The sequence below is a fragment of the Sardina pilchardus genome, chromosome 11, assembly GCF_963854185.1.
Source record: "Sardina pilchardus chromosome 11, fSarPil1.1, whole genome shotgun sequence".
Lineage (NCBI taxonomy): Eukaryota > Metazoa > Chordata > Actinopteri > Clupeiformes > Clupeidae > Sardina > Sardina pilchardus.
The window spans coordinates 2,297,859-2,321,739 of NC_085004.1; the positions used below are offsets into that span (position 1 = coordinate 2,297,859).

Below are 23,881 nucleotides of genomic sequence, written 5' to 3' on the forward strand. Positions count from 1 at the left end.
TCCCATGGGCTCAGCCTGGCCTCTGAGTAATGGGATGTGACAGGCGCGGCCACTGGATGCACTGGACACCAGAAGGTATGGTTTCATCTCCGTCCCCGTCCTCACGCGGCTGACGTCAGCCTGGACGTTAGGTTGGTCTTCCTAATGGTGCATCACTGGAACGCTTGGAGTTGTTCAGCGTGCACAGTTGAACGGTACTGGAGAGGCCGAGTCCAGAGGAAAAAAACACGCTTGGTCAGAGGCCTACAGAATATTATCAAAAAACAAGAGGTTCATTTTGGAACAACACTCAGTCCATCAACAATGACCTCTGACCACTCCTATGGAGCTATAGTGCATGAATCTATAGGGGCTTTCGCCCTAGTGTGGTCACATTTCGAGGGCTGAGAACCAAAGGGGCGTAAGTGACATTTTGGTCAAAATTGAGTTATATATATCACCTGCAAGCTCTTGATGAGCTCTCTTAGCTGACAAAATTATAGAAGTAAAATATTTATAAATATAACATTATTGAACAAAAACCAAAGGTCTTTAACTGTGAACATATAGAAGCAGTTAGATTTGTTTTGGCTCTCCTGTAAAGTTGGTGAAATGCCACTTATGCCTCTTTGGTTCTCAGCCCTCGATTTGCATTCACACTGCATTATACTTCAGTACAATAATGCTTTTTCATACAGAACACAATGTGTAGCCCTAGCATAGCGTAGACCTAGCAGATGGCCCTCGGCCTCCATGTGAGAGCCGGGCTTCGCTTCAGACGCTGAAGGGTGTAGTCGGAGGTCAGCGCTGCGAGGCCTGATGGAATTTCCCCTGCTGGTTCACCCGGAGGACTGACATCACTCCGCCAGGACCCTCCTTTGGATCATCATGGAAACGGCCCTCGCAAGGCCCCAGCGCTCCACACCCAGAGTCATCAAATGGCAATCACCTCCCCTCTGTCACCCCTGCCACAGATGGCCTGACCAGGACCCGACGGGCCTCCAGCTCCGAGGCAGCTTAGAGAGTCACACACACATTTGGACGCGGCGACAGTGTTCTTCTCTGTTGAGAAACGAATAAACAAAATAAATCAAGCTTTTTGGTGAGTGTTGGTGGAGACACTGGTGAGTTTGGGTCTGATGGGAAAATGCTGTGCATCCCTAACATGGTGATAATTGATCCCAAATGTGTGGTGCATTTTGACAGTAATCTGGAGGTGAGTATTAGGATATGTATTTTGTGATTTGCTTGAGTTCACCACTCAAGCGAGATTTTTTCCATGTCAGCCTTTTACTAGTTTAACGCTATAGTGTCATCTTGTGGCTGAAGTCATACAATACAGACATTTAAAAATGTGTCCACATTAACACGTCAAACATACTATCTAAAGCAAGCCAGTTTATTTTAACATACTAAGTCCTTGCAGACAAGGCATATTCATTTCAAAATATTTACATGAACATTTAAAAAGAAAAGGAGAAATACATTTACAATGCAGAGTGAAATTCTCATTTTCATTTCTGTAATTCTATGACGCCTTTTTGAGCAGCCTAATTATCTTATCTTAGTATAAAAGGTATATCAGTTAAAACTCTTACACTGTACGTTTTTTTACACAACATTTTCATGAGATGTTTGGAAAACCTTGTTCCTTTAATCTGTATTTAACTATACTGAAACACTGGCTGTTCCAATCTTTATTATTTGTATTTGCTATGTATTCCATTGTAAAGAATTGTAAAACCAAGTTTTACCGAGCTCAGTGTTTTTATGCTGCTAAACACATTTAGGCCACTGACAAGCTCTACTCTAGTACCTTATTCATGCATCTCCTGAATCTATTTAAAGCTCCAATGTACAAACAACGTATTGATATCATGTTTTGCATATTTCAGGGTTGAACTGAGTATTAAAGTGTAGTATAGTTTAATCAAAATGAAATATATCAAGCTCCTTCGCCTTCATGATATGAAAGAGACACAGCTATATCAGCTCCGGTTCATTTTAAAGACATTTCTGAGATGTGACATGTATCAAAATACAAAGTAGAAAAATCTAGTTTACAAAATATTCAATCATATGTCTGATAACTCCAACAAGGCACCATATCAAAGAAACAACACAAAGAAAATCTTTTTTTTTTTTTAACAAAACACAGCAGGCAACCTCTTCAACCTCTATATATCTATATATTGTGCTTTCAGACATCTGTATAAGCTAAAAGAGTCTCTTTTGTGGTTAAAATCCCTGGCTGAGTAAGTCCATGGACGGTGACCAAAGTTGCTGTTCACTGTATTCACTATAATGGCCATGCAGGTGGAAGGAGGTCCACAGAAAGTGCAGAAAGACATGTACTGTACGGGCACAGAGTTCCTCGCGCCGCTCGGACGCGGCTACTGCTTCAGCAGCACAGGCTGCTTCAAACACAGCTCGCTTCCACAGGACACGATGGGCTGCTGATGGTCCATGTGGTGCCGAATGAGATGTCCAACACTTTGGAATACGTTATCCTTCGTCCTCACCTGAAGAGCCAGGCAGAAAAGAAGAATGTTAAGAGACCAGAAATGTACCCTTGTGTGTTAACAACATGTAACACCTTCCTTTAAGCGACACTCCATATTATATTACAGTAATTTCCTGCATGTAAACCGCATTGTGTATAAGCAGCAGGTGATTTTTGCAAGTTAAAAGAAACAAAACCATATTAACATCATATTAACTGCCCCCCTGTATTAACTTCATAGCTGAAGAAATTTTGCAAAGTCAATGTACAGTATAAGCCGCGGCTAATAGTCGGGAAATTACGGCACGTAAGTAAAATAACATAAAAGAAGACTGACTAGAAGGCAGCTTGTAATGAATGCAAAGGGGAGCCACACTAAAAGCAGATCCTGGTGGTGCTGTGAGATGACAATGCATTATTCACCGAGGGCCAGATGGCGGCCTGGGTGGCGGTATGGCGGTATGGCGGTGTCGTGCGTAGTAAATAAGCGGCGGCGGGGCGGCCTGCGGTACCCACCGTTCCCTCCGGGTCCATGAGCAGCAGGTGCTTGGCGGCGTCGCCCTGCAGCCCACTCAGCACATACTGGCCCGGCGCCGAGCAGCTCTCCCGCACCAGGAAGTCGCCGCTGCGGGCCAGCCGGCCCTCGGCCTCCCGCCGGCTCAGCCTGCCGTGGTACCAGCCCTCTCCGGCCAAGGGCTGCTGCTGCTGCTGGGGCTGGTGGGGGTGGTGGGGCTGGTGGGGGTGGTGGTGGTGGAGGTGGTGGAGGAGGTGGGCGGTCACGGGAACGGGCACGGGCGCGCTTGGCAGCGGCGATGCTTCCGCTAGCGGGCCGTCCTCCACCTCCGTCTCACTCCCCGTCTGTTCGAGCGGCTCTGAGTCACATCACAGGCGCAAGAACATGTCATATTTATGGAAGTGCTTTTCTCAAGGAACAAAAGAGTGAGATAGGTACGAGACATTGCAAATGGTGATGTACTGTAGGAAGTGAATGACTTGAATGAATTATTTTAAATAAACAGTTTCACTCATGAATATAATACTTAATTGCATCATATGGAAATGATGGTAGTGTGTGTGACTCCAAAAGACAAGACTTTGAATATTTCTCAGCTCTCTTTTCTTTATTTTTTTACATTTAGACAGTGTTTATTTTCTCCACTAGCAGGGAGCATGCCTTCTCCTCCCTCACCTGCAGGTGGCAGCAGCTGCCTGTGCGGGAGTGGGCAGTTCTCGTAGAGTGCGCTGAGCGGCGGGGAGCCTGTCTGCAAGCCAACACAAAACAACAGAGAGAGAGAGGATGAGTCACGCAGGAAGTGGCAGCTCCGGCGCTGCTGACGAGATCTGTGCTGTGCATCAGGCGCTGGGCGAGCCTTCCTCACCCTTCCTCGACCCTCGTCTTCCTCCCGCAGCTCGGCCAGCTCCACGCACGGGTCCCGCGGACCCCCCGGCGCCGCCGCCTTGGTGCCCAGGACCTCGTTGTAGTAGTTGTGGCCTCCGCGGGAACCGAGACACTCTGGGCTGAGGCTTCTGACCAGCACCAGGCTGCGGTGGGACTCTTCTGCATTCACTCTGTAACAGTGACGTACAAACAAACAAACAAACAAACAAACAAACAAACAAATAAAGCAGCATGACTGATAGAGATCAGGTACATATTAGATATGCAACACTGTAAGGTTACTGTGGACAGAGTGCAAGACGAGGGAGTGAGACAATACATCATAGATTAAATGGCTACAAACCAAATGGATTTCACCATGAGAGCGTATACTGCTTAATTTAGATAACATCCTGACTTCTAGCTTTTGCCTACATGGCTCTCAAACTAAAAATATTTGAAACTGCTTGTCTACTGCAGTGAATCTGCTGCATCTACAGAATATAGGCCATCTAAATAAAAACGCTCTGCAACATAATTACATGATAACTCAGACATTAGCTGAATCATGTTGTTTTGATGAATAGCAATTTTTATAGATGATACTACATAGTCATGACTACAGTGTAGATTTCACAGAACTTACATACTATTCAAATCTCACAATACAGATGAAAAGACCAAACAAATACACCAGAGAAGTGCTCAATGACTCAACCCCACGGAATAAACATTACACTGAGCTGTCCTATTCTACTCATGTCCTATGAGTAGAGCCATGCTGGAACAGTTACAAATGATTGCATGATGGATTGCTACAGATCGCATGGTCATTCATCATAATGTGAGCTGCATGTTTTCCACTTTGATCAATGGAGCCGTGGTGGTTGTGGTGGTGGTGGGTGGATACACTGTGCCAGAGAGGGATTGGGTGGAGCAGTGGGGAGGGGAGGGGTTGATGGAGCTGACTCACTTTGGTTGCGTCTGTGCGTGATGTCATAAAGGTGAAATAATCAGGACGGAGCCAAGGAATCAGAGCGACACTCTTCGAAATTAACTGACCTTTCCTTGGCCACTGTGTGTGACGGCGGACTGCTAAGAAACTGCCGGAAACGCTTTTCAAACGCCTGTCCGATCGTGTTGATCACCTCTTGTGCCAGGCCCTCTGGACACTCCAGTATGTGACAAGCTGACAAAATGAGTGCGTATGCTGTTAGATACTGGTGAAGATATAAACGACACGTATATATTTCATATTTTAGTAATACAATACTCAAATGGTAAGTATATATGAACACATTAAAAACTTACCTCTTTCATTGACAGAATCTTTGGCAACATAAGCAACATAATCTGCAGTCTCCTGAAGAAAAACAAACATGACCAGCTGATGGTTACATATTCAAATCACTGACTGCACAGCATTTATTTTGGCAACATACCTATTGGATATCATAACCTAAATCTCAGCAAAAGACAACAATGATACAGACATAATAATAATACAATAACAAATAGAGGTGTCAGTTATCACGTCCCACACTCAGGCCAGTTGTGTCCACACCTGTGGGCATGAGAACCACACAGCAAGGCTACACACCATGTGGCAGAACAGGAAACTAGCCACATTTATGACTGCACACAGAAGAGGAATTACAATGGCAGTAATCGAATTATACCTTGTACATTGTGTGTGTGTGTGTGTGTGTGTGTGTGTGTGTGTGTGTGTGTGTGTGTGTGTGTGTGTGTGTGTGTGTGTGTGTGTGTGTGTGTGTGCGTGTGTGTGCGTGTGGTGTGTGTGTGTGCGCGTGTGGTGTGTGTGTGTGCGCGTGTGGTGTGTGTGTGCGTGTGGTGTGGTGTGTGTCTGTGTATGTGTGTGTGTGTGTGTATGTGTGTGTGTGTGTGTCTATGTGTGTCTGTGTGCGTGTGTGTGGCAAGCACTGTAGCAGAATGTTGATTACAGGATGAGAGACCAGGAAGTGAATTGGGCACCGGGGAGGAAGACTGTCACGTTAATTAAATCAGGCCGCCGCTTATCAAGCCGCCTCTATTTCCCCTCGCTACATTACATCACATGCTCCAGTGCGGCTCCTTCATGAGCGGCTGCCTTATCGCAGGAAAAGCCCTTTCACAAATATTTTCATGAGGTGCCGTGCCGTGGCACCAGAGCTCCTGCCGCACGCTGCGCTGTGCTGTGCTGCGTTGCCACCCTCCGCGCAGGAAACAGGAAGGGCTGATGCCCAGATAAGGACTTCCCAGTATCTCCCCGGCACGGGTGACTCCTCGGCGGTGGGGCCAGAGGAGACCGGAGGAGATGAGATGCGGCGGACGTGCACTTGGGTGGACCGTCTCGAAGAGAGCACGCAGCACGGGGGTCTAATCCCAGAACTATACTGGAGCCTTTTATGGCTGCTGATTAGAACTGAGAGCCTCAGCCCAGATTCATTCATCCAGCATCCACTGCCATAATGATGACATAATGTTGGTATCTGGTTTCTACTGAACATCTCAAATCCAGCTTGCTCTTAGATTTGCACAATGTGTGAAATCTCGAGTCCTAAGATAAATTATTCTCCTTAGAAGGAGAATTTTCCCTCATGGGCCAAATTAAGTACTGTACACTGGGAGCGTTAGTGATGAACGTAAGAGAGTTTAAATACATTTAGGTTGGGTTTCTAATATGTCCTCTGATTGCTCCCAGTCTAATGGAAGATGTGAGGTTACAGAGAGCTCTCTGGATAATATTGAATACTTCATGGTCAAAAACATCATGCCAAAACAAACAACAAAACAAAATAAAAATATGGCGCTGCTAAACTGCAACACAAGGATTATTGTACTGACAACACAGGAGTCACGGGTTTATCCTTAGAGAGGAGCCTCATCCAGTCAGCTGTCTGCTGCAGGACAAAACAGGATTATTGCCAGAGCAGAGAAGACAGGAACTTACAGGGTCTCCTCCGGAGGCAAAGGAAATGGACTGCATCGGGTGGTGAGCCACAGTCTGAGGACAAAGGAAAAGACTTTAGACTTGCTTTTTACAAAGTCCTACTGTACATGTCATTACATGGTGTGTATAAGGAATTATTTATATGAATATATGTATGAATGATGTTTGTCCATTCTAAAACATACAATGATACCGTGCACTAGTCTTTATAGCCAAGGGGACTGTTTTACTCTGGTAGCTGGTAAATAGAATATACTGTTCCTCAGTGGTCTTACCTGAAGGGAATCAAGAGTGGTTAATTTTAAACTGTTCATCGTGATGCTCAGCTTGAGGTTTGTTCCAGAAAACTGCAGGTTGCTCTTGCCCAGAATTGTTGACAGGCCTTTACGTGGTGGCTTAAATACAAATAAAAATTACAGCAATTACAATATCATTGTACATGTACAAATATGAATCACGAATAAAATGTGTTCCTTTGTAATGGGCATAGACAACCAATCAGCATGTTGCATGTATATTTGAAATAGTTCATGTAATTAAAACATTTAAATTGATTTAAAAAAAATCAATACAGTCTGTCTATGGAGATGGTTTGGGTTTATCTGTGCATGATGAAAGAAATAGACAGAGTGATTGACGGCTGCAGACCACAAGACAGACAGGCAGATAGATACCTTTCGCCGCTTCAGCGCTGTCTTGGCCCCTTGCACACTCTCACACAGCCGACATATAGCTTCCCTGAGAGGAGAGAGAGGCAGGAGGCACAGTGACCCCACTACTCCACACCAAACATGACACACTTCCCCCCACGTCCCCAGCGGCCAGCACCACTACACACACACACACACACACACACACACACACACACACACACACACACACACACACACACACACACACACACACACACACACACACACACACCCATTCATACACAGAGCTCACAAAAGCCCCAGCGAGAGCCATTCTCAATTCATTCACAGGAATCACATTTCATCCGTATATAAAAAACATTGGTGTCTGCTCTAAGCAGAGACCTTGCCGTCTCCAAGCGATGTTTTCATTGATTAAAGCCGCAGTGACACATAAAAGGCAGTCCTCCCTAATTGCTCTTGTGCACAGCACGCATGATGAGTCAGACAGGAAGGCCAAATTGAAGTTATTATACGGAGATTTATGGCACGCTGCTAGGTGAGGATGACAGAGTCCTATGGGGGTGGACAGGGAGCCGAGAGAGGGCCGCCGTGGGATGCGCTACCCATCTGAGGCGAAAACATAATCTCTTTAGTTGGGTGACAGGAACCATTATCACGTATGCATCGCAACCACATTTGCGTGGTTAACCATGTTAACCAAGTGCCTGTGCTTAACTCATGTGGGAAGAAGCCATCTGTCTATGAGACAAATAATTGGAATGAAAAATAATTGGAATGATAGGAATATACATTTCAGCTAATAAAATCCCTTAACAAATTGTGCATGAGAACCAACTCCAACACTAAATGCTCAAATCCAATATTTACGGAGCCCATTTGATTTTAGTGTGTAGGTAATAGAATTCCGGAATGTAATAAAAACAAAATGACAAACGGAACAAGCTGTCTTTCAGGCTTCCTAGCTATACATATGCATGAAGCTTATGATCTGGTGATAATACAGAGAGAGAGAGAGAGAGAGTGAGAGCAAAGGAGAGAGAGAGAGAGAGAGCGAGAGAGACAGAGAGAGAAAGAGAGGGAGCACATATGAGCGGCAGGGTGTTAGGGTCTGTGAGCAGTGGGTCTGTGGGGGAGAGGAGAAAACAAATCAATGGCCGACTGACATCCTGTGCCAGGGACTCGCCCACTCAGGGCAGAGGGGTCACGTCCAGCCCAGAGCCCCGCGAACATCCTCTGATGAGCACGAGAGGCCGAGCGACTCCCACGCCTGCCTTGGCCCCGCGAGCTCCAGGTCTGGGCGCACGGCGCTGCTCTCTCCCAGTCACGACGCTGACCGCTCCAGCGAGAGGCCCCGTGCACTGCAGCGTCTGCCTCCAGGGAGACCATGGGACAGGAACCACAGGGCCCGACGGCCAGACAGACCAGCAGTGTGCCGCGTCGGAAATATTAGATTTACTCTAGCGCATAGAAGGTAGAGAATACACCCCTGTCTTTTGCCCCTCAGAACTAATAGATTAATGAACATTAATCAAGCGCTACACAGAAGCCTCAGTTAGCTGGCCATCCATGGCCCCCGCTTTAAAAAGGAATACACTGCGAGCACAAAAAAAAAAAGCAGCACCCAGTTTCCCTTTGGTCGTGGCAGTGACAAAGTAAGTATTTTTCTCCTGAAAACAAATTACAATTGATGGACTATCTCTCAACCTCTTTAAATTCAAGACATCATTAGGAGGAAATTTGCCCAAATTGAATTTTCTAGCACATCATTCTTTGTGCAGCAGCAATCGCATGAACACAGGCTGTTCTGTTAGACTAAGGCCAAGACTCTCTTAGTGTTATTTGGTGGAAATCAAAACACAGAGGCCAGACAGCGTAGAACATATCCTACATTGAGAGGACTGCGCTTTTGTTCTTTTTGGTATCAACAGTCTAGTATGGGCTAGAAGTTTAAGTGTCTTTGATGGCAGAACATTTCCCAAACAAGCACAAATACTTCTTTCTATGAACTTGGACAGGGCAAAAGCCACACACAGCATATTGGTGGCATCAACATGAATTAACGAGTTAAGCCACTAATGGCTTGGGTAATGTCCATCCGAACACAGCCCTCACTGTGCTTCAACTAATAGCTTTAACTTTCATCTCAACACTCCCCCTTCCTCACAATCACACACACACACACACACACACACACACACACACACAATCAAAAACAGACAACACAAAGAGGACAGCCAGTCCCAGTGCTTACACGGCTGAATCGCAGTCAGCCAGAATGGCTAACAACAACAGTGAGACTCTTACCGTGTGACTTGCGTTCTTGTCTCGAAATCCAGAGCCCTCATTGACTGGATCACCTCCAAACAGCCCATGTACTGCAGGAAACAAACACAAATGCACACACAGCGTGACTGGGAGGAAGAGCATCTCGGGACCCAGCGTGGACATAATATCTGTCAGGCACTTTCAGCTTGACCTCCCGTAGGCAGCTCGACAGCTGATGAAGAGGGAGCTGAACCGTCAGCATTTCCTGACAGATAATTTAACGGGGATTAATAACAAGTATCCATGTCCATGGCTGCCCAACATCACATTAAGGGAATATAAATAGATTATGTACTTCATTGAGAAACAGATGTCACAATGCTTTAGTACGACACATTCTGTGTTAAATGTATTCATATGCAAAGAGGCGAAATGATCCTTCATGTGTCAACACCAAACCGTGGATGACACAATCTGGGGATCAAAGAGACTCTGATCAACCACAGGTCTGAAGCATGTTTTGATGTTAAATCACTGTGAAGGACAAAAGCCCATATTGTCAGCCTATAGGATACATATACAGTATAGTGGCATATAGTGGCATATCTGCATGGCTTTGATGCTCCCCTTGGTGTGAGACCATGTAAAATGCATATGCGTCTGAATGCAAATGTGTGTGTGTGTGTGTGTGTGTGTGTGTGTGTGTGTGTGCGCGTGGGCTGTGTGTGGTGTATAGTGGGAGAGGGCGAGAACTCTGTTCCCATAAGAAGCGTAATCTGCCGAGTCCAGCAGGCAGACAGGATGCACAGCCGTGTTGCTATTCCTCCAGCAGCAGCAGCAGCAGCAGCAGCACTGCTCGGGCCCAGCCTGCACAGGGGCAGGTGACTCACCCGGCCAGGCTTACGCCAGGATGAGTAAGTCCACCACTGCTTCCGTGCTCCGGAGCGAGGAGGCCAAAGGAAATCAATGAGGCACCAGCCGCCAGTGCGCACGCCTGTCAGTGTGGTCCTTCGAGTCGGACACTCCCCTCTCTCTTATTCTCTTTGAAGTCCAGCAACAAAAATAAAATAAATAAAAAAACGTTTGTGGGGCTTAATGGTCAAACACCCCAGTCACACCTCCCGGTTAAATTAAGAAACATTTCCTGTATTCCCTTCTGTTGCTTTTCCATGTCTGATTTGCTTCACATTTTCTGCAATGCTAAAGCTACAGGGATTAGGCTACTCATAGATATGGTATCATTTGTTAATGAAATTAGTGCCCGGTGCCTCATTTGCAAAACAAATGAACAAATTGTGTTACTATCAGTTACCAATATCTAAGCAATCCAAAGCTGGATGATCACACCGGTTATTACAACAGCCTGTGGTGGAGGCAGAGAGAAGTCGGGATAACGCGGGGAGCTGCAGCAGCACTGTGTTCTGACCAACAGAAAGCACCTTGCCCAGCTGTTCCCAAGCGCCTAGCCATCCAGCGCAACACGTCTGAATTCACATCCCTGCCTCTGTGCTTCCCATCGATGAAGCCCCCATCCAAAGGGAAATAGAGGAAGAGAGATGGAGTGAGAGAGAGAGAGAGAGAGAGAGAGAGCGAGAGCGAGAGAGGGAGAGGGAGAGGGAGAGAGGGAGAGGGAGAGGGAGAGGGAGAGGGAGAGAGGGAGAGGGAGAGAGGATGAGTCATTCCTGCGAGTACAGGAAGCACTGCGCGTCTGTGAGGGAGGGGAGGGGAGGGGAGGGGATGGGTGTGTGGGTGTGTGAGTGTGGGGGTGTGTGCTGTGTGTGCGCGCACACTCATTCATCTCCCAGGTGCTTCTCTTCCTCTCGCTCTCGCTCTCGCTCTCGCTCCTCAGCAGCCAGCCAGCCAGCCAGCCGCTCTGAGGCTACAGTACAGCTGAGAGAGGGCTCCACTGACTTCTGCTGGTTCAGGGGTCAGTTCAACTTCCAAGGGCAAGCACAAGTTGGTACGCCCGTGTGTGTGCTGTCTTTGCTGATCTTTGTGTAAGCGCACATGTGTATATTTCTGCATGTGTAAGACAACATTATGCTGAGTGTGCTTTGTGTGTGTAATGTATGTGTGTGTTTGTAATTTGCTTATTGAAGTTCAAAGCCGAGCAGCAGAGGCAATGAAGGCATAGGAATGGGCTCTAGCACACAGAGAGGTTATATAAGCTTATGCCTTTAGGGAGGGATTGCATAAAGCACCTATCTAGCGTCATACGGGGCATGTGGCATCAAACACTCCCTGTTTCCTCCTAACAAAGCAAAAGCCACAGCTGTCACAGGCTCACACTCGGCAACTCGGCTTGTCTTCAGTCACCAGAGCCGATATCAAAGGACGATTGGTTAAAAACACACACGACTCTGGATGTCCTCTAGCAAGTGACTGTGTTTCCCGCAGCCAGTTAGTTAGGTAGTCGAGCTCTCGCCGAAGACAGTTTATGGACCCATGAAAAATGTGCATTCTCCACAGAGACGTATACGGTTTGATGACCACAACCACAACCGCAACCGATGACCACACGGCACAATAATCTCGTCTCCGTGCCAGGTATTAATGAAATTCGATAGCTGTTCTTTATAAAATGCCGTGCACCTAATAACCCACCCGTCCCGTTCACCATCACCTCGGGGTTTGTGGTCAGTGAAGAACACAGGGCAAGATTAAGGATGACCGGGCGACTCAAGTGTTGTGTAGTGTTGTGTTAAACATGTTTATGAATGAGCTAGTGAGCAGCATGGGAGGTAACATATAATTAGTGTTAAATCATCTTCAACCACAACGGTAAAAATAGCAAAAACTCCAAGCATCTCATGACCACTCTACCAATCACAGACTCTGGAGGAAACTGGAGGAGGTGAATATGCCTTTGTATATTTTCATTTCCTAATGGTGAAAGAAAGTTGGGTCCATTTTGGGCATATTCAATATTTTGTTAAGCTTCGACAAGCTTCCTGTGGAGGTGACGAAACACTTCCTCTCTGCACTTAGCTCCAACAGCCACCAAATTCATCCTAAATGTAATGAGGTAAAACAGATTCAATAAGATGTGTATAGCTCTGTACTGCTGTTCCTGAGGTATCAATCCCCAACAGATCTCATCTGTACTCATTCAGCAAAAGAGCTCCTTTATCAGCCACACACTATCCCACAATACCCCACTTCAAGCAGATAGGTGATTTCAGACTCATACCTTGATCTTGAAAGACACGCCGCAGCCCGGTTGATCCAGGCCACACCAGTCGATCTCCATGTTGGTCTTGCGGGGAGACGACACACACATTTTGCATGCCAAGGGACAGGACGCCCCGTGCTGCCCGCTGGTGCCAGGGCAGCAGCTGGACGCGGGCTCAGGCTCAGGCTGGCTCCGGGGGCTCAGTCTGCGCAGCCCCAGCAGAGAGGCCGGGCTGGAGATCTTGATGTTGGCCATGCGAGGGATGAAGGCGCACAGGGTGGACGAGCCCCCCTCCTGGGGAGGAGAGGACGCGGCGGGGTCCAGGAGGGCCAGGCTGCCGGGCTGGTTGGGGGCCACGCAGGGAGGGGCCTTGGCTCCGACCTTCAGGGGTCCGCCGCCGGTCGGAGGGCTGTCCTCCAGCGAGGTGACCGAGTCGTTGCGGAGGCGGCTGTACTTGGATCGGTACAGCATGCCTCTCTGCGCGAAGAGACCAGCGTTTGCACAGACTTTGGGCAAGCTGGACTCTTTCATAGCCACAGAGGGCAGAGGGAGGGAGCTGTCGAAGTTGAACAAACACTTGCACGCTCGCCAAGAGCTAGACGACCTGCACACAGAGGGAGGAAGCAGTGGCACACATAAGGGGTAGAGTCTGGGAATGCCTGCTCTGCTCTGCTCTGCTCTGCCAGGTCACGCTTGGGTGAACCGTCTTCCTAATAGACACTGCAAAGACACACTAATATCATTCTCACTCGTCTTTAACACACAGCTACTGGCCTCTGCCCTTTGATCCACAAAACCAAAAGATAGTAAAGGTTGTCCAAACACATAATGTTAGTGTTAACATACTAATTTGCAAGCATGTATATCAGAGAACTCTGTATGATCTGTACAAATATAATAAAGTAGTACTTTTAAACTGATTTCACTCACCTCCATGGGACAGAGTCATATCCAGGATGGTAATGTTATCCTGTAGCACACTGACGGGTTAGTCTACCGCTCCCAGGCAACGCCACCATAGCAAAAAGAGAGGTCCCGACACTCACTAAAAGCTCTTCCTCGGTAGAATGCGTGCGCGTGTGTAGCCTATGTGAGTCAAGGTCCTGTTTGCGCCGCGGTGCTACAGCGACAGAGCGCGCGCTGTCGCAATTTTCATGAATGAACTTTCCCTTTTTTATGAATGAGTTGCTCTCCCGTACTGCGCATGCTGAGAAACGCGTGAATAGGGGAGAAGATGCCTGTAATTGACTGACAGTCCCCCGAGCTTTTTTTCTCGGCTAAACCATCGCCCAATCGCGTACAAGCCGAATGAGTCATCCACCATAGCAGCAACCATTTGAACGTTCTCTAGTATTGTAATCAGTTTTCTATCTTTAGGCACACGGACAGGTGAACGATGCCCTTGTGTTTGGCCAAACGCTCAGTCGATGCAGTTTGCGGGCAAAGGGAATTAAACGGAAGCTAGAGACTGGGAAAGACACACAGGATGTGAAAAGCATCTCTGAGTGCTCGTTACCTTGGACACTGAGACATATGGTATTTCCCCCCAGGGAAGTTATGAAGCCGCTTTCTTACAGCTAGTCTTCTTTTTATGGCCCAGTCACAATCTCCGGCCTGATTCAACTTCCTGAAGCCCTCTGTGTCAAACTGGCGATGTGAAAAGATTAAATTATAAGACCCTCAGAAGGCGCTATCTTTAGGACCATAAAGGAATTGTAATGATGTTACGTAGACCTGTCTGCACGAGACAACGTTCAAGCTGCAGAAGACACTTTCTATCATTTACACAATGAAACGTGCATTGCATCATCAGCGTTAACGGGCTACAATATTAGATCCGGATGAGGCGCACAAACGCATTAGGCTAACCAACCCATAACTGGTCTTTAGCCTACAGACTTCCCCTGAACATTCAAATACATGCAAGATACTGTACCGGAAGGGCAGAGGCAGAATTGATTTGCATATTGTCCTATCAGCCGCAGAAAATCTAATCCTTCCTGAGCGTCCCATCGTCACACCTGTTGTAGCTACACTTAAGAACCCAATATGTTGCCAACGCAACGCAGAACTTGTTTAGGTGTTGCCAACGCCTAACTTCTTTTGGAACTGAACAAAACTGTGTTCACTGCTCATAATAAGCAATGTCCACGTAGGCTACCAAATGACACACAAGGCCTTGCACATTTTTTTAAACAATATTTTATTATCATTAACGATAAGTCAGATAGTTAAGATTACAATTAGGTATGCGAGGCATCTACATGTTACTAGTGCTGTACAGTTTTAAAGAGCAACTCTTAAATAGTAATATAAAGAACAGCCACACACTGAAAAAGGTACTTCATAGAACCAATTTTTCACATTAGTTACAAGAGGTTGTTTGCTATTATTTACATAGTGCAAAGAACACATTTGCTTTCATTACTTTAGACACATGGTAACAAAAGGATAGAGTGTTGACAAAAAGCCTACAACATATAGTACCTTTTATCAAACAGAAGACCTTCACTTTTTTACTGGCATGTCTACAACATTTTACTGTTCCAGAGCCATGGTATTGCACAACACTTAACTAGACTGTTCACATGGGAGCATTTGCCATAATGTCTGAGCATGATGAAATATATGTCTCACAATTTTGATTTTGTAACATTTCATTTGTCATCATAAAATTGGAAAGTTTTATCAAAATAAATTTAAAATGTGGTGATAAGTTCATACTTTAAACATAACACTTAATCCTTATCATTCCAATTTTTTTTTAACTCATTATTCCTGAGAGGACTTGTTGCCCATTTCCTCACAAGCCTCACAAGATGGGTTGAATCACTGATTCTGTTGCTGAACTTAACTAGCTTGACACCATTGCTTTGTTGTCCAAATCCATAATACTTACATTCAAAAAAACAGGAAAGAAGAAAGAGAATTGCATCAGAGACAGCCGACCATAAGACGTGCTTAACTCCGCCACAGTTCTACCAAGGCAGTGTTCCAATAGAGGTGACATACAAAATGTGACTGTTTTGTAGACATTTGGTACTATAAAAACTAGAAATACACACCTCTTGCAGTCACATCTTAAAACAGGTGTTTCTGCCACCTCAGTAGCAAACACTGTGGCAGAGTTATCCAGGCATAGTGGACACTAAAACAAAACAAGGAGAAAGAACTCAAAATGAAAGACAACGAATGTGGTCTTCAGGAGACGGGAAGATTGATGAGAGGAAAGAAAGAAGATGCTGAGCAGAGAAGCAAAAGAGAAGATGAGCAGAATGTGGGTCTCGTCAGGACCCAGTGGTGTGTGTGTGGAGAGAGCGGAGATGTCCTGGGCAAGGATGCGGCTCCAGTAGGTGCTAGGGGCCCCTACCGGCACACACAAACACACACACACACACTGTCTCCCCACACAGGCCAGCCCAGCCTTGGTCCAGTCCCGGTGTCTGCATGCTGCAACCACTCAAATCAAGAGGTGCTGCCATAATAAGCATTCGTCATCATTTTATACGCTGCCTACATTACATTTGGTAAGATGACCATCTATAATGCCAGTTTACAGGCCAATACGTTTGACAACGGTAACGCCACATATTCGTGCCTCAGTACCATGACCTGGAGAAATAAACTAGCAAAGAGGGAGAATGAACAAGCAACGAAGCACACAGAAAACATCCCCAGATAGCTTGTTAACCACGCAAGATAAATACAACAGATTAACTATTATAACAACCTATACATGGTATGTACAATCAAGACATATTTGTTCTGGATTAAGTTTTCATTAGTTATATTACCAACCTCAAACCATTGTCACACAAACAGACATTATTTGAGATAAAAACAAACAACAAAAAAGAAAATTTATGAATTGTGAAAGCTTTACAAAATTCACCAAGTGAATTCAGATAGAACTATGATTTCGAAAGTAATGACTTGCACTTATTATAGTCATAGATCTCTATCACAGAGTCCCCTTTTACTGGGGATAATCATTAGTGGAAGGGTAACCTTATGCATCTATACTCCCCCATTTAAATGAGAACAGGTCATCCCATGTTTGTCCGACAGTAAACACACAACCATGAGTGAATAAATTAATGGGTGAAGCACAGCAACTAATCAGCTAAAGAACTGCTGGCTGAGCAAGAACAAACATATGCTCAAATAAAGCCCATGTTCCCCCAAACATAGCTAACAACCCACCATTTTTCATGAAGACAGATGAAGAGACTAGAGTAGCGAATGGCTCGATCATTGGGCCACTGAGCTGGAACCTCATCATGGAGTCCCTTCAAGACAGCAACCAAGCATTCCTGGTGCAACGCTTGACACAAGTCCACAAGTTACTTCCAACTAGTAAACTGAAGGGGGTCTTGAGGGACTCGCAAATTCCCTTTGAAAGACCTCACTGAAAATGTCAGTCAGTACAAGCTAATTCAAGTATGAGGGTGGTGGAGATGTGGACTAATGAGGTCCCTATTCAGCTCTCCAGCTACAGCTCAGCATTTTGTGTGTGTGTGTGTGTGTGTGTGTGTGTGTGTGTTTGTACTGTACGTATGTACGTATGTATGTATGTATGTGCATGTATGTGTGTGTCTGCTTGTTTTTCAAAAGTGTGTTTGGTTTCATACTGTAAGTTGGTCGTTTTCCTGAGATCATGTTAGGTTTGGATCCAGAGACACTGCTGTTCAAGGCTGTGAAGCTGCTGGTTGCTTGAGGGTGAGGGTGGGGTGAGGGTGAGGGTGGGGTGAGGGTGGGGTGAGGTGAAGAGGAGGCTGGGAAGAGTGGGAGGGGATGAGGAGGAGAAAATGGGGTGGAGGAGGAACCCAGTCCATTAGCCCACAACCTTTTCAGCTTCCTGGGCCTCTTTTCCGTCCTGCACCTTCTCTACCACGTCCGAGGACTCCACCTCTTCCTCCTCGCTTGCCCCGCCTTCCTCCTCCTCGTCTTCCTCGTCCTCCTCCTCCTCCTCGTCCTCCTCCTCCTCCTCCTCGTCCTCCTCCGTGCTGTCCTGGGTCTTGCCCAGCTGCATGTTCTCCAGCGTCTTGGAGACCCAGGACTCGATGCGGCTGCAGTTGAGGGAGGGCACCTCCACGGAGATGGGCTCGGGCGTGTAGTCGTCCTCCTCCTCGTCCTCCTCGTCCGCCTCCTCCAGCATGCCTGGCACCAGCGTGCTGGTGGTGCTGGTGATGGACGAGTTGAGCAGGTCGCGGCAGCTGCCGTCCAGCGAGCCCGTCTCCGTGCTCTGCTGCGAGGCCAGCTCCAGGCGGTCGTCCGTCTTGGCACTGCCCTCCTCCTTGGTGCCCTCGGCGGCGGTGGTGGTGGCGGTGGTGGCGGCTGCTGGTGGTGCCCGGAGGCTGGTCTGGGACGTAGAAGGTGCAGCGCTGACGCTGACGCTGGGGGCTGGTGGAGCCTCTACGTCCTTAGGAGCTGCTGTACTGCTGCTGCTGCTGCTGGTGGGGGGGGGCTTGCTGCTGGGCTCGTTCTCCATAGGCTCCAGCGCATCGGAACTCTCTACCATGTTCCTCCAATTGGTTGGTTCTAGGGAACACCAGATAAAATACGATATCAACAATCAATCAATGATCAATAATCAATAACCTTATGACCAGCATGCAGTGTGCAAACACATACGTGCCAAATTGTCTTAAATAGAACCGCCCCACTATGCAGCCAAAACGCATAGTAAGTCCAATCACTCTAGTCCAAACCAGTTAACGGAGTCTCACCGTATTCCTTCTCGTTGACCTCGGAGATGGGCTCGGAGATGACGCTGCAGAAGGAGATGGCGCTGGCGGCCGAGGGGTTCCGTGAGTGGCCCATGTGGTGCGGCACCTTCTTGACGTTCTTCAGGGCCTCCTCGGCCTGCTCCTGCTCCAGGGCCGACACCATGTCCTTGTAGGCCTTCCGGGCCTCCTCCGTCAGGGACACCAGCGTGTTGAACAGCTTCTGCAGGACGCACAGCAAAGGGAAGAGAAGAGAGGGAAGAGAAGAGAGGGTTGAGATGCTCCCGCCACTCAGCACTGGACATGATCTGAGAAAACGGAATCTCATAGAAAGCAAAAAGTCCTCCGCGCTCCTGAAATCACTGTCTGGTGCGTCGACGGGAGAGGACAAACTGTAGTGAAAAACAAGGTTCACCGGAGCAACTCGGATGTGAAGTTTTTAGATATTTAAGGTGCCAACATTGTAGGACTAACGTTTCGACGTTGCCACGTCTTCATCCTACAATGTTGGCAAATTAAATAAATATCTAAAAACTGAGTTGCTCCGGTGAACCTCGTTTTTCAAAACGTAATCTCACTCACTCAGAAGTATTCATGCATGTCCATGTTCAGTGTATCTGTGTGTGTGTGTGTGTGTGTGTGTGTGTGTGTGTGTGTGTGTGTGTGTGTGTGTGTGGAGAGGGGATGATAGACAGTATGAGAGACAGTACAGGAGGGAGAGAGGGAGAGAGAAAAGAGAGGAGAGGTGTGTGAGTGTGTGTGTGTGTGTGTGTGTGTGTGTGTGTGTGTGTGTGTGTGTGTGTGTATGTGTGTGTGTGTGTGTGTGTGTATGTGGCGAGGGGATGATAGACAGTATGAGAGACAGTACAGGAGGGAGAGAGTGAGAGAGAAAAGAGAGGAGAGGTGTGTGAGTGTGTGTGTGTGTGTGTGTATGTGGAGAGGGGATGATAAGACAGTATGAGAGACAGTACAAGAGGGAGAGAGTGAGAGAGAAAAGAGAGGAGAGGTGTGTGAGTGTGCTTCATGAAATACCTCTGCTCCAAAGAAGTTGAAGATGCCCACAACACTGACTGGGACCAGCTTGTTGACACAGCGGCCCAGGGCTTTGCGGCCCAAAGCGAACACAAAGGGGATCTCCTGCTCCCGCGCCATGGCAATGACATTGTACAGGGCTTCATCCAGACCCCCTGTTTCAACACACAGCAATCATTCACATGCTTCTGAATCTTTTCCAGCACACAAGGCAGCTATCCTGTGCCACAGTCACATTTAATGGTGCACACTGCCCTCTTGTGAACGCTATTTGAAATGTTTCTTGTTGCCATCAGCAATGTTGCTGTTCCTCATCTTTCCTCAATTTATGCTGTTAAAAGTTCTTACTAATCATAAGGTGACGTACTGTCTCATTTAGAAGGAATCTGCTCATTTAGCGTCCCAGGACTTAAACAATTTGTAACACACAAAAAAGCCAATGGTAAGATTAAATTAGAGTGGGGGGAGATATAGTATAGAACATTATTGTTACTTTCCACATTACTAATTTACAAACACTTAGTACATACACATTACACATGACAAATCAGATTGACATTTTTGCAATTTGACCAGGCTGCAAACATTTAGGTGAGCCCCAACCTTTGGCCTGGATCTTCTCGCAGTTGGGGGAGATGATGACACACTTGATCTTCTGCAGCTTCATGTGCTTGGTGACCTCGCGGAGCCCCATGACCAGGCGCCTCTTGGCCTTGGCCTTGGTGGGGTCCTTCTGGTAGACACGCTCCTGGAAGCGCACCAGCTCCTGCAGCAGCAGCGTCACGCTCTCGTCAATCTCCTTGTTCAGCACCTGGTTGCAGTACCTGGGGCAAAGAGAACACCTTAAGGCGGGGGATCACACTAGCCAGCGGCAAGCAGCAGGTTTCCTATTGTTCTCTATCGGTTCGGCAGGGGACCGGTGACAACGCTGGCGTAACGCTGGCGTAACGCTAGCGTTGAACAAACTGGGAGTTGAACTTGGTTCAACTTTGAAGCGCAACGCTCGGCTCGTCACAATCAGATTTAGAATGTTTAGGCATTTTGACCAATCAGATTTGTCTAAGACCGTAACAACAAAGGTTGAACTTAGGAACGAGATAGAATGTTTTGGATGTATTATTATGGTCTGGCTAATGTGATCCCCGCCTAATGGGTCAAAAGCACTCCTATACACTTACTACACTGTGTACACTTACACTTCCCTGCTTTGGATATTTAAAGGCTACCAACAGATAATGTACAACTGATTGATATATCCAACAACCATGAAAAGAGAATTCTAGCTGAAAACAAATGTACAATGCCATTTAAAAATGTTAATTTCCATAAGCAAGTCTCATTCTGGTGTGCATTATGCACAGCGGAGGACCTCATTTGCTCATGTACAGCTCAGTTATCTTAATCCTGCTCAGTAAGGCGGGGGGGAGGCCGGTGCAGCTTTAGGGCCCGAGCGCCGGTGGGCGTCCAGCGATTGTTGAGGCGCAGGAGCTCTGCGACGGGGCCCTGGCCAGCACAATGGGCTCCCTGCGCCAGACATTTTTGGGAGACAAAGCGGCGTCTGTAGCGCGCGGCGTACATTGTGCTGCGCAGCACAGGACAGGACGTGCCCCAGTGTGCCACACTTCACAATCCAGCACTGTGTGCAGCGGCCACCGCCACTTTAGACAAGGACAACTCTCCCCACGCTCTCATGGAGTCTACAGATAAGAGGAGAGATGCACCACTCTATGGGACAGGACAACTCTCCCCACGCTCACGGAGTCTACAGATAAGAGGAGAGATGCAACACTCTATGGGACAAGGACAACTCTCCCCACGCTCACGGAGTCTACAGATAAGAGGAGAGATGCACCACTCTATGGGACAGGATCACTCTCCCCACGCTCACGGAGTCTACAGATAAGAGGAGAGATGCACCACTCTATGGGACAAGGACAACTCTCCCCACGCTCACGGAGTCTACAGATAAGAGGAGAGATGCACCACTCTATGGGACACGGACAACTCTCCCCACGCTAACGGAGTCTACAGATAAGAGGAGAGATGCACCACTCTATGGGACAGGATCACTCTGTGGTGAACAGCACCAATGATCAGAACACATAATCTTTCTGATGAACTAAAACATGGCAATGTCATGAAGCAGGGATCTGATACCAGGCACACCGGCCTGTTCTGAGGTCTTCAGAGAGACTGTATGGGAAGGGCAAGGGTGCCTTGTCCTCTCTCTCTCTATTTGGGGGGTTCGGAAGGGGAGCTGTGCTGACCGGTGGCGCTGGAGGCCAGAGGTGGTGGGACTCACTCTCTGAATCGGCGGCTGTGGATCTTGGTGATGGCGGAGGCCATGGGGCTGCCGATCCCGGAGCTGGCGGGGGAACCCTGGGAGACGGGCGTGATGCTGTACGGCGAGTTCTGACTGGCCGGAGACAGCGAGGCGTCACTGGGCATGCTCAGGCCGTTCTCTGCAAAGCAACAGGAAGCAAAAGGTCCCGTTAGAGCAGGTCAAGTGACTGGGAAACGTCTAGGAGGTCCCGTGAAGTCGCGTCGCGTCGCACGGACTGACGGGGACCGCGCGAGTACTCACCCTCCTGTGAGACGCCGTCTCGAGAGAGGTCGTCTGTGAAGTGAAGCTCGTCGTCGCCCTGCTCTTCAGGACCGGCGGCGTTCTGGTCCACGGAGAAGCGGCCCTTCCGCACTTCCCGCTCCTTCAGAATGATCTGGGGACAGACGCGGCTCGCTTGAGAATACACACGTCACATCACGTCTTGTTTTTATGTCTTCTTTTAGTACAGAATATGTATGGAAAACCATGAGGGAATCAATTGTGTGAAATGTGCTTCGTTTTGAACCGCATTGAACTTGTGCTATCAAAACCTGCATCATGTCAGATTTGTGTTACGTGCATGCCGGAATTACGGCACGGCTTAGTGTGGCAATGCAAATGTGCCATTCTGTCTGAAGGGCTGACCTGCGCTATGGTCACAGGGCTCGTTACCTTCTTGAGGGCCGTTGGCCTCTTGACTTTGGGGATTTCCCGCTCCTTGCCCCTCTTGATGCGCGGAGCGCTGGAGTCCAGCATGTTGTGGGGGGCGGCGTAGGGCTGGCCTTTCACCACCGCCGCCTTGCCAGCTGGCTCCTTGCCATGGAAGGGGGCCGCGGTGCCAACTGGTGGTCAGACACAAAGGAAACTTTTGTCAATCTCACCAACCCAAAAAAACATCTCAGAGTTCTGCCAACACATAAACCACGGCCACGTTCGGACGTCCAGTGTTGGAGACTCTAACTGACGACACTGTCCCGCCGATCAGTGATTTTCATGTGATTCCTGACGAGGCCTCCATGCGCTGCCTGGTGTGTGTGCGGTAAGGTGCAGTGCGGTGCGGTGCGGTGCCGTGCGGCGGTGTGGCTTGGCGTACCTGTGTAGGAGAGCGGCTTGGTGTTGGTCAGCTGCCGTGTGTGTGTGTGTGTGTGTGTGTGTGTGTGTGTGTGTGTGTGTGTGTGTGTGTGTGTGCCGTGCGGTGCCGTGCGGCGGTGTGGCTTGGCGTACCTGTGTAGGAGAGCGGCTTGGTGTTGGTGTGTGTGTGTGCGGCGGTGTGGCTTGGCGTACCTGTGTAGGAGAGCGGCTTGGTGTTGGTGTGTGTGTGTGCGGTGTGTGTGCGGTGCGTACCTGTGTAGGAGAGCGGCTTGGTGTTGGTGTGTGTGTGTGCGGCGGTGTGGCTTGGCGTACCTGTGTAGGAGAGCGGCTTGGTGTTGGTGTGTGTGTGTGCGGTGTGTGTGTGGTGCGTACCTGTGTAGGAGAGCGGCTTGGTGTTGGTGTGTGTGTGTGTGCGGTGTGTGTGCGGTGCGTACCTGTGTAGGAGAGCGGCTTGGTGTTGGTGAGCTGCCGGGTGTGTGTGCGGTGTGTGTGTGTGCGGTGCGTACCTGTGTAGGAGAGCGGCTTGGTGTTGGTGAGCTGCCGGGTGTGTGTGTGGTGTGTGTGTGTGCGGTGCGTACCTGTGTAGGAGAGCGGCTTGATGTGTGTGTGTGCGGTGTGTGTGTGGTGCGGTGCGTACCTGTGTAGGAGAGCGGCTTGGTGTTGGTGAGCTGCCGGGCCTTCATGGCCTGCTGCTGCCGCTCCAGAGCAGCCAGCATGTCGCCCAGGTCCAGCTGCACAGGAGTCTTACTCTTCTTCCCTGCAGCCTTGGTCAACGCCTCCTACAGAGGGAGAACACACACACACC

General features: G+C 48.2%; 2 protein-coding genes across 3 annotated transcripts in view; both read right to left on the reverse strand.

The window, feature by feature from the left end:
- Nucleotides 1–1,373: 1,373 nt before the first annotated feature.
- LOC134095531 (SHC-transforming protein 1-like) lies at nucleotides 1,374–14,029 on the reverse strand. Its single transcript, XM_062549134.1, has 12 exons — nucleotides 13,834–14,029; nucleotides 12,922–13,507; nucleotides 9,771–9,841; nucleotides 7,485–7,548; nucleotides 7,086–7,205; nucleotides 6,811–6,864; nucleotides 5,172–5,223; nucleotides 4,923–5,049; nucleotides 3,862–4,051; nucleotides 3,672–3,744; nucleotides 2,999–3,354; nucleotides 1,374–2,501 (listed from the first exon to the last, which is right to left on the reverse strand). Exons 2-12 carry the CDS (start codon nucleotides 13,432–13,434, stop codon nucleotides 2,373–2,375), a joined length of 1,749 nt encoding a protein of 582 aa, XP_062405118.1. The 5' UTR covers nucleotides 13,435–13,507; nucleotides 13,834–14,029; the 3' UTR covers nucleotides 1,374–2,372.
- Nucleotides 14,030–16,569: 2,540 nt separating this feature from the next.
- The window catches only part of secisbp2l (SECIS binding protein 2-like), a 22,410-nt gene continuing 15,098 nt past the window's right edge, over nucleotides 16,570–23,881 (reverse strand). For both annotated transcript variants that reach the window (XM_062548627.1, XM_062548628.1), the window contains exons 12-19: nucleotides 23,714–23,855; nucleotides 22,657–22,826; nucleotides 22,246–22,378; nucleotides 21,964–22,123; nucleotides 20,265–20,485; nucleotides 19,662–19,816; nucleotides 18,633–18,852; nucleotides 16,570–18,444 (exon numbers count right to left, since the gene is read on the reverse strand). In XM_062548627.1, coding sequence (XP_062404611.1) covers nucleotides 17,738–18,444; nucleotides 18,633–18,852; nucleotides 19,662–19,816; nucleotides 20,265–20,485; nucleotides 21,964–22,123; nucleotides 22,246–22,378; nucleotides 22,657–22,826; nucleotides 23,714–23,855 — 1,908 coding nt within the window. In that variant the 3' untranslated portion in view covers nucleotides 16,570–17,737. The remainder of the gene's footprint in view (nucleotides 18,445–18,632; nucleotides 18,853–19,661; nucleotides 19,817–20,264; nucleotides 20,486–21,963; nucleotides 22,124–22,245; nucleotides 22,379–22,656; nucleotides 22,827–23,713; nucleotides 23,856–23,881) is intronic.